Source organism: Abramis brama (genome assembly GCF_963993115.1).
Source record: "Abramis brama genome assembly, chromosome: 10".
Lineage (NCBI taxonomy): Eukaryota > Metazoa > Chordata > Actinopteri > Cypriniformes > Leuciscidae > Abramis > Abramis brama.
The window spans coordinates 34,309,688-34,320,550 of NC_139972.1; the positions used below are offsets into that span (position 1 = coordinate 34,309,688).

General features: G+C 47.8%; 1 protein-coding gene across 1 annotated transcript; it reads right to left on the minus strand.

Moving 5' to 3' along the window:
• Window positions 1–289: 289 nt before the first annotated feature.
• LOC311091252 (olfactory receptor 6N1-like) lies at window positions 290–1,237 on the minus strand (the record flags this gene model as incomplete). Its single annotated transcript, XM_084127071.1, has 1 exon — window positions 290–1,237. One exon carries the CDS (start codon window positions 1,235–1,237, stop codon window positions 290–292), a length of 948 nt encoding a protein of 315 aa, XP_083983197.1.
• Between the last annotated feature and the right edge of the window lie 9,626 nt (window positions 1,238–10,863).

Genomic DNA, 10,863 nt, shown 5'->3' on the forward strand with positions numbered 1-10,863 from the left:
GTTAAATTACATCAAAGGAACATACACATTTTTAACATTTGAAAAAAAAATAATAATAATAATAATAATAAAAAAAAAAAAAAAAAAAAAAAAAAAAAAAAAAAAAAAAAAAAATATATATATATATATATATATATATATATATATATATATATATATATATATATATATATATGAAAAGATAAACCAAGCTATCACAATTGTTATGCTGTCCATTTCAATAAAACAATTTCCATAGAAATAGTGTTAGAATGTCTAGGGTAATAAAATCTTTGTTTGTGACCAATATTCAATCCGATATTTCCACTTCTTTTTTGAAAAGCAGTCTCATGACTTCCTTCCGTAGTCTTGTCAGATTTAGTCCATAAATGAGGGGGTTTAAAATAGGTGGTATGAGTAAGAATTCCAGGGCCATGAAATTACGCAAATCTTGTGGCAAACTCTTTGAACCATAACGAGTGTACAGCACATCAAACAGCAAAGCAACAGTCACATTGAGCAATGCAAGAAGATGTGGTACACATGTTTGTATGAATTTGTGCCTGCCCTCAATTGACTTTATGCATTTTTCCACCAAGTAAATGTATGAGCAAAATATCAATATTGCATGTCCAAAATATATCAAAATGATTACATACCCAATCACATTATTTACTGTTGTAGACAAACAGGAAAGTTTAACAACTGACCAATTTTCACAATATAGCTTTTCAATACTAGAGCCACATAATGTTAGTCTTGATGTTAATATAACTGCAACACACATGCAAAAAAATGGAGAAAGCCAGCAGAAAAGGATACATTCAAGAACCCTCTGATTGGTCATTACTGAATGATACTCAAGTGGTCTACATATTGCCACATACCTGTCATATGCCATCACTGTTAATGTTGAAATGTCACACAGAACAGATGAATAAATGACAAATATCTGAATCAAACATCCAGCATAAGAAATCACATGATACTGGGATAATAAATCATACATGAATTTAGGGTAAAATCCACCAGTGCCAAAAAGTCCATTTACACACAAATTACATATAAAGACATACATTGGCTCATGAAGCTTCTTATGCGAGATTACAGTGTAAATTATGGTTACATTACACAACACAATTAATGGATAATACAATGCAGTCAATGAAAAAAACACAAATCTTTTCCCCACCGTTTCATTTAGTCCAGAGAGTGTAAAAAATAAGGCAATGGATTCATTCTCTAGTGGTTTCTGCATCTGGAATAATAGGCAGAGTTTTATGATAGTGATATCATTATGCACATCATAATAAAAATTAGTTGATTTGAAATTAAAAGTTAGATCATTTTAAAAATAATCATTCAGATAGTCAGCTATTTAGTCCTGTTATATAAACGGAAATATTCAGTACTCTAAAGGTAGCATATGCTGGTTCTTCAAAGACACAAGCAAATAAATAATTAAAATCTTACCACAATCTCTTTTTGTTAGTTTGACAGTGCTGTAAAAGGTTGATCTGGTGATATATATATAGAGAGAGAGACTATTCTCATGCTGATTGCCTGGTTTGTGAACACTTTTTTTTTTTTTATATGTCAGTCTATACTAATCATGTCATTAAAGTAATATGCAAATGAGCACTTCATTATATAAAATTGTATCACATTGTATTATTAATAATTGGAAATAAAAATCCCCAAATCTTAACCTCTTAAGGCCCAAGCTGTTTTTTTTACATGCATTTTTTATTTCTCTTTGCTATTTGGGCTTATTGGAACCTAATTAGAATAACAACTAAGCATCATCTTTTGATATGATGTACTTTTAGAGAAAAATTATGTCCACATATGTGGATTCATGGTCCGAATTTCCATAAAACACAATAAAGTCACCTTCGTGTAATAGAATGAAAAACTCTTTATTTCTGCCTTGAACACAGCAGTTTTTTTCCTGACTGTTTTTTAATGTATTAATAACACATACACACATATTTTTTGAACATGTTTTGACTATCTGAGAGTAAAAACAACATGGAAACATTGCATTTTTGCCCAGCCATGTCTGTCTAGATATGCTAGAATCTTGCGGAATATAAGTGTGAATCTGGACATGGAACGTCACCTCTCTGGCGGGGAAGGAGCCTGAGATTGTGCATGAGGTTCAGAGATTCCGACTAGAGATAGTTTGGATCACCTCCACGCACGGCTTGGGCTCTGGAACCACACTCCTTGAGAGAGGATGGACTCTTCACCACTCTGGAGTTGCCCATGGTGAGAGGCGGTGGGCTGGTGTGGGTTTGCTTATAGCCCCCCAGCTCAGCCGCCATGTGTTGGAGTTCACTCCGGTGAACGAGAGGGTCGCTTCCCTGCGCCTTCGGGTCGGGGATAGGTCTCTCACTGTCGTGTGCGCCTATGGGCCTAACGGCAGTGTAGAGTACCCGGCCTTCTTGGAGACTCTGAGAGGGGTGCTGGAAAGTGCTCCGACTGGGGACTCCGTCATTCTACTGGGGGACTTCAATGCCCACGTGGGCGGCGACAGTGACACCTGGAGGGGCGTGATTGGGAGGAACGGCCCCCCTGATCTGAACCCGAGTGGTGTTCTGTTATTGGACTTCTGTGCTAGTTACAGCTTGTCCATAACGAACACCATGTTCAAGCATAAGGGTGTCCATCAGTGCACATGGCACCAGGACACCCTAGGCCGGAGGTCGATGATCGACTTTGTGGTTGTTTCATCTGACCTCTGGCCATATGTCTTGGACACTCGGGTAAAGAGAGGCTTGGGAGGAGTTCGGTGAGGCCATGGAGAAGGACTACCGGTCGGCCTCGAAGAAATTCTGGCAAACCGTCCGGCGCCTCAGGAGGGGGAAGGAGTGCCCTACTAACGCTGTTTACAGTGGAGGTGGGCAGCTGTTGACCTCGACTGGGGATGTCATCGGACAGTGGAAGGAATACTTCGAGGATCCCGCCATCACGTCTTCCATTGAGGAAGCAGAGGCTGAGGGCTCGGAGGTGGACTCGTCCATCACCCAAGCTGTAGTCAAGTTTCTTGACTACCTCGGTGGCAAGGCACTGGGGGTGGATGAGATCCGCCCCGAGTACCTCAAGTCTCTGGGTGTTGTGGGGCTGTCTTGGCTGACACGCCTCTGCAGCATCACGTGGTGGTTGGGGACAGTACCTTTGGACTGGCAGACCGGGGTGGTGGTCCCTCTTTTTAAGAAGGGGGACCGGAGGGTGTGCTCCAACTATATCACACTTCTCAGCCTCCCCGGGAAAGTCTATGCCAGGGTACTGGAGAGGAGAATACGGCCGATAGTAGAACCTCGGATTCAGGAGGAACAGTGTAGTTTTCGTCCCGGTCGTGGAACACTGGACCAGCTCTATACCCTCTCCAGGGTGCTGGAGGGTTCATGGGAGTTTGCCCAACCAATCCACATGTGCTTTGTAGATTTGGAGATGGCATTCAACTGTGTCCCTCGCGGGCATCTTGTGGAGGTTGCTCTGGGAGTATGGGGTCCGGGGTCCTTTGCTAAGGGCTGTCCGGTCCCTGTACGACCGGAGCAGGAGCTTGGTTCGCATTGCCGGCAGTAAGTCAGACTTGTTCCCGGTGCATGTTGGACTCCGGCAGGGCTGCCCTTTGTCGCCGGTTCTGTTCATAATTTTTATGGACAGAATTTCTAGGCGCAGCCAGGGGCCGGAGGGTGTCAGGTTTGGGGACCACACGATTTCATCTCTGCTCTTTGCGGATGATGTTGTCGTGCTGGCCCCATCAGACCAGGACCTTCAGCATGCACTGGGACGGTTTGCAGCCGAGTGTGAAGCGGCTGGGATGAGAATCAGCACCTCCAAATCCAAGGCCATGGTTCTCAGTCGGAAAAGGGTGGTTTGCCCGCTTCAGGTTGGTGGAGAGTTCCTGCCTCAAGTGAAGGAGTTCAAGTATCTTGGGGTCTTGTTCACGAGTGAGGGAAGGATGGAACGGAAGATTGACAGACGGATCGGTGCAGCTTCTGCAGTAATGCGGTCGCTGTACCGGTCTGTTGTGGTGAAGAAGGAGCTGAGCCGCAAGGCGAAGCTCTCGATTTACCGGTCAATCTACGTTCCTACTCTCACCTATGGTCATGAGCTGTGGGTCATGACCGAAAGGACAAGATCCCGGATACAGGCGGCCGAAATGAGCTTTCTCCGCAAGGTGACTGGGCGATCCCTTAGAGATAGGGTGGGAAGCCCGGTCACTCGGGAGGAGCTCAGAGTAGAGCCACTGCTCCTCCACATCGAGAGGGGTCAGCTGAGGTGGCTCGGGCATCTTTTCCGGATGCCTCCTGGACGCCTTCCCGGGAAGGTGTTCCGGGCATGTCCCACCGGGAGGAGACCCCGGGGAAGACCTAGGACACGCTGGAGGGACTATGTCTCCCGGCTGGCCTGGGAATGCCTCGGTGTCCCCCCTGGAAGAGCTGGAGGAAGTGTCTAGGGAGAGGGAAGTCTGGGCATCCCTGCTTAGACTGCTGCCCCCGCGACCCGGCCCCGGAGAAACGGAAGAAGATGGATGGATGGATGGATGTATTTAGTGATTTAATTGTTATTTATTTCATTGGGACCATGTACAGCTTTTTAGCTGCATCAGAGCTAGTTTTTTTTCCCATTTTACGTGTGTGCATGTTTACTAGCATATTAGCTTTTTCGAGGAGCTTCAGTCCATAAGTACACTTACATGTACGTCATGTTTAGTGACCTACAAAGTTGCTAGTTTTACACTTTTTTTATCAAATTTGCATGTCATGACAAATATACAAGGCTTTTATAAATATCTAAATCAGAATAAGCCATGAAATATGACAAAACTTCTTAGCTGGTCGACGTTTGTGTATGGAGCTACCACTTGAATCTTCCCTTGTGTTCACCGCTATTTTGAATTTTGACCGTAGTTTGTTATAAACTTCTGACACCACCAGATGGCAGTGTAAGTACCCCCATACATGTCCATAACACCACCAATTCAGCAGTGAACACAATTGTGGACATAAGAGCTAAAATGTGCTGTCCACGTATGTGGCCACTAAGCCCTAGGAGGAACCCACACTGTAAAAAATTGCTGTAAAAAAACAGCCACATTTTCACTGTAACATGCTGTTTTCCATTAAAACAGCAATATAAAATGCATTCAGTAATATTTGCTGAGATCTGTTAATTTAATTAATTAGTTTTGTGGGTCACCATTTTGCTGGAGAATAGAGCCTGTGCTTCAGTCAAAGATGAGCAGAGGAATACTGATGTTATGCTGCATGTTTGCTTTATTTAAAAGCAGTAACGTCTCGGTTACGTATGGTAACCCTCTTTCCATGAGTAAGGACCGGAGACGTCTCGTCGGAGGAGTTTTCAACGAATTGGGATCACGCTAGGGAGACTAATTGCCTTCGAGTGAATTAAAACGAGCCAATGAACATTGGCATGCAACATTTGCATTCCGCAGCCCGCCTACGAGTGCGGGTATAAAGGCGGAAGCAAGCGCATACACAAATGCTTTTCGCTGAGGAGCTGGACGGTTTCGTCCAGCCCCATGGCGACGGGATGAGACGTCTCCGTTCCCTACTCAGGGAACGAGGGTTACCATATGTAACTGGACGTTCCCTTTCGTTCGGGAACGGAGACGTCTCGTCGGAGGAGTTTCCAACGAATTGGGATCCCTAATAAAACGCCATGGTGCTGGCCCCTTCCAGCGCCCTGCCTAAGCTTCAGCAGCAGTTTCTTGAAACTTATCTCTTATGTGCGGAAGCTTAGCTGGGAAGAGTCACACTGCTGTTCCGCAAGACCCGCTCAGTGGACACTGGATAACACTGGGAAAGCGTGCCCAAGATGTTGAAGGGAACGCTGCGGAGCCCAAAACCTGCCCGAAGGGAGGCACTAGGAATACACATGTGCACTAGCCCGTAGGGTAGGGTCTCTGAGGTAGGTCCGTGAGAGCTCGTCGGCTGCACGGTTTAGCACACCAGGGACATGAATGGCTTGAAGCGACCTCAGATGAGCACAGACCCGAAACTGCATGCCCGTTGTATGTGGCCCCCCAGCCGTTGGCAGAAGCATCTGTGAAAACCACAGCATGCCTGGACACCTGGACTAGGGGCACTCAGGCCCGTAGAAACACAGGGTCCGACCAAGGACTGAAGGTTTGGCGACAGTGCGGGGTGATGTTCACCCAGAACGTGCCGCTCTGCCACGTCCATCACGGGACTTGGTCGTGAAGCCAGCGCTGAAGCGGTCTCATATGTAGCAAGCCGAGCAGCGTTACCGCGACTGCGGCTACCATATGCCCCAGGAGCCTCTGAAACTGTTTCAGTGCTGTTTCAAGGCTGACCTGCCTTGAAAGGACTTGAGGCAGTTGAGCACTGACTGGAAGACATGGGGTGACAGGGCCAGCCCGAAGGGTAGGACCTTGTACTGATATGCTCGACCCTCGAACGCAAACCGAAGAAACGGTCTGTGACGAGGAAGAATCGAAACATGAAAGTACGTGTCCTTCAGGTCGATCGCTGCAAACCAATCCCGGAGACGGATGCATTCGAAGATGCATTTCTGCGTTAACATTTTGAACGGGAGCTTGTGCAGCTCGATCGCATCCTTCGCCAGCAGGATGTCGATCTCCTTCCTCAGTACAGGGGCATCGCAGCTCCGCACATGAGCGGACGCCCCTGAACTTGGGAGGCCGGCGGGCAAACTGAATTGCATAGCCGAGCCGGGCAGTACGGGTGAGCCACCGGGACGGCCTGGGAAGCGCTAGCCAGGCTTCGAAGAACCGTACCAGTGAGCCGACCCAGACCACCGGCGTACCCGGGGTGGGGCAGCGAGGTGGAAGACAGGGACTCGACTCCGGAGGCACTGAAGCGGCCGGAAGTGGAGTCTGGGTGTGTAGTGCAACACCAACCTGTTTCCACACAGGGGCAGACGGCAGAGAAGGCACGGAGGCGTTCAACTGCTCGTTGCCCCGAGGCGAAGGAAGGAGGGGAAACAAGGAAACAAAATGAAACAAAAGATTCTCCACCCGGCCCTCCTCCGGGGGAAGGAGTGGTGCAGTCACACACTCCTGAAGAGCAGCAGGGTCGCCCATCTCAGGGTCTCTTCCCTCTCCTCTTGCCTGGAGGTTTAGAGGCACTCCGAGCGGGCTGGGCAGCTCTCTTGCGGCCGGCACCCTGCTGCCTAGGTGAAGGCTGCTGCCTAGGTTGAGCAGGGGTGGAGGCGGCGGCAGGAGGTCGCCCTCGGCGATGAGCAGCCGGAGGTGCAGCCGGTGAAGACTGGGCATGATGTGTTTGATCACCTCCGACTGCTTCTGGGCGGCGGAGAACTGTTGGGCGTAGTCCTCCACCGCGTTCAGGAGCCTACTCTTGTCCGACTCCTTCATATCAGCCAGGGTGAGCCACAGGTGTCGCTCCTGGACCACAAGAGTGGACATCATCCCGACCCAGGGAACGTGCGGTGACTTTTGTCGCCTGTAGGGTGAGGTCCGTCGCCGTATGCAGCTCTTGTAGCACCCCCGGGTTGGTACCACCCTCCTGCATGTCACAGAGCGCTTTCGCCTGGTGAACCTGGAGAAGCAGCTTCTCCACATGCACTATAGGCCTTTCCCGTCAGACCGGAAGAGAACCTACAGGCACGGGAGGGGAGCAAGGGGTTATCCCGCCAGGTGGACGTGGTCTTGGGACACAGATGCATCGCCACAGACCATTCCACTGGGGGGATGCCCTTGTATCCCTTCACTGCCCCGCCATCGAGAGTGGTGAGGGAGGAGGAGGGAGTCGACCTGTGTCAGGCCGCCAGAGGGGCCGTCCACGATCTCGTCACCTCGTCATGCACTTCCGGAAAGAAAGGCACTGGAGCGGCACGCTGAGAACCAGCACGGCCCGCCCCAAGATACCAATCGTCGAGCCGCGAGGGTTCGGGACACGGTGGAGGATTCCACACGAGCCCAACACTCGCGGCCGCCCGGGCTAGCATAGCAGCCATTTCCGTGTCCGGCTCGGACAACGCTGCCGGGTCGTCATCCCCAGAAGATGACCGCTCTCCCTCAGATGCAGCGATCGACATCTGGTCCTCCGGTGGAGCTCCGAAGGAAACAACCGGAGCCACACGAGATGGCCCGGCTGTCTCCGTCGAAGACTCCGATAGCAGTGACACGGAGGATTGAGGGGCCCGTGGGGGTCTTTCACCCGGCGGGTTAGGCTTTTTCTGAACTGAACCAGAAGAAGCATTAGATCTAGGAATCGCCAAAGGGACTCCCCCTCGTTTGAGGGAGCTCAGTCTCGATCTCAGTGTCGCGATGGTCATGTTCCCGCAATGAGAACATGACTCATTCACAAACGCTGCCTCAGCGTGCACGAGGCCCAAACACGTGAGGCAGCGATCGTGACCATCAACCGGCGGCAGATATTGACCGCACCCAGAAACACATGGGTGAAACGTCATCCTTAAAAAGGACGCAATCTTCACTTGTGTTGCTCTTTCAGAGAAAACTCTTTTAGTGTGCTGAAGCACGCAGGGATAAACGCGGCAACACAGCGGGGAAACTGCAAGCCCGCTGTGTGCACTCAACCGAATACCAGCTGTGACAACAGCTCTTTTGAAAAAGCAGATCGCTGGAAGTGACAGATGGGATCCAGGAGATCGCGAAGATCACTGCCGCGCCGCGCCGTAACACCAACACCAAGAGGTCTCGAAACAGCAGACTCGTTGAGCTCACGGAAACACAATCCAAAATGCTCATACACTCAGAGGACACAACCGGTCGGCTCCGAAGCAGAAAGCATTTGTGCATGCGCTTGCTTCCACCTTTATACCCGCACTCGTAGGCGGGCTGCGGAATGCAAATGTTGCATGCCAATGTTCATTGGCTCGTTTTAATTCACTCGAAGGCAATTGGTCTCCCTAGCGTGATCCCAATTCGTTGGAAACTCCTCAGACGAGACGTAGGAGTTCCCGAATGAAAGGGAACTGAGTAGTTACTCAGATGATCTCCTTGTTAAGTACATTAGCACATACATGCATGCTATTGTTTGCTAAATACGAACGGCAAAGATTTGAGTTAAAGTCATGTTTTAAAATGAATTCACTATTACACATTAGGTATTTGCAGTTTAATATTAAGATATATTAATTTTCAGTGGACTCAAATGAAGTAAGTTCACAATACTATCAGTATAATACTAGTTTTGAACTCAAACTGTTTGAAGCAATCGGTTTCCAAAATGATATGAGTTACCTTCCATATGGTATTTTTACGGTAACATACTGTAAAAAAAAGGAGAGCTGTAAATTACCAGTAAAGGGCTGTAAATTAACAGTACATTGATGGCAACCACAGCTGCCAGTAGATTACTGTTATTTTACAGCGCAATTTTTTACAGTCTGACTACTGCGTAGTTCCTGGAGCAAGTGGATCATTGGTTTGATCTTATGTCATCTCACCATCCAATTACAGCACTGAGCAGGTTCAAGATGGAGGAGTATGAAAAGGCCATCATCATCCTACAGGATATCATCCATCTGTTCCATTGGATGAAGATTGGTCATAAGAGATTTTGGAAGCCTGTTCAAACAGGGGTGATAATGGCAACAAAATCAGTTTTGGGCATACATGGAGAGATGGTTCACACAAGACTGCCTTGAAAATACATTCAGCTGTGTGAGGTCTAAAAATCCCATACCAAGTCCAGTGGAATTACATCATGCACTGAGAATTATATCTGTAGGGCAGTTCCTCACCACAATCAGGTCTGGGAGCTACCAGGAAGATGACAGTAGCTTTTTGGCAGACTTCCTGGACACAGTGAAACAAAATGTCACTCCACCAGACAGAGTGGAACAGCTGATGGTGGAGAACAGAACAGCACCTGACCTCAAAAAAACTGAGAAATGTATTATCTTCCATCTTGCAGGCTACATTGTCCACAAATTAATCAGATTTGCCAGCATCTGTGGAAAATGCAAAACTGCAACACAGCACCCCGATGACAATCCTGCTTGAGATAACAGCATCATAAGCCCCTTTCACACAGCGCATTGATCCCGGGAAATTGCCGGTAAATTGCCAGAACGCCTTCTGTGTGAACGCAAACACGACCCGGGATTGATGCTGGCATCGATGCCGGGTTGGGGACCTAGTAACATTGCCATGTTCAGTCTCAGGAACGCGCACTGTGTGAACAAAAGGCATTTCAGTGCCTTTCATTCAGTTAAGTACTATTAATTTCAGTCAGGACCACTTGAGTCAAAAATATCATAGACAATTATTTTAGTCAAATTTTCTAATTTTTTATTTGCATGATTGTTAAAGTTACATTTTGCGGAATGGCCCTGTTCTGAATTTCCCATCCTTTTCATGAGCTCCATGAAAGCTAGTCAGGGAACAGCAGCAGCTTCTGGGGACAATCTCCCATTTAAACTGGGAAAGCAGCAAAACAAATCCCCCCCAAACAGACCATACCAGGCAATAATCTGCTGCTAAATCCTGCTTCCTGCTAAATCGAAGAGTCAGCAGAGGATCAAAATGAGCATTTCAAGAAGCCAATCTATTTAGTTAAAAAGAATAAGCCAATAGATCTACATGAAGCTAGCAAGAGGAATGAAGCTAGAGCTAATTAAGCTGTAATTAAATAAGCCCATTAGTTAATGAAGCAATATTTATTTCAACTACAGATCACAAGCATCACTCATAGCTTTCTGAGCCTCAAGGATGGCTCGAGTATCTGGCCGGAAGTACCATTCATAAGCTGCCGAAGACCATCTTCCCATAGCTTTAAGGGTAGAAACAGGAGTAGAGGAAGCTGCAGTTGTAGCAGCCCCTATGCACAATGAATGAGCCGAATAACACTCTGGCGGAAGCCCGCAGTATTGACAAAG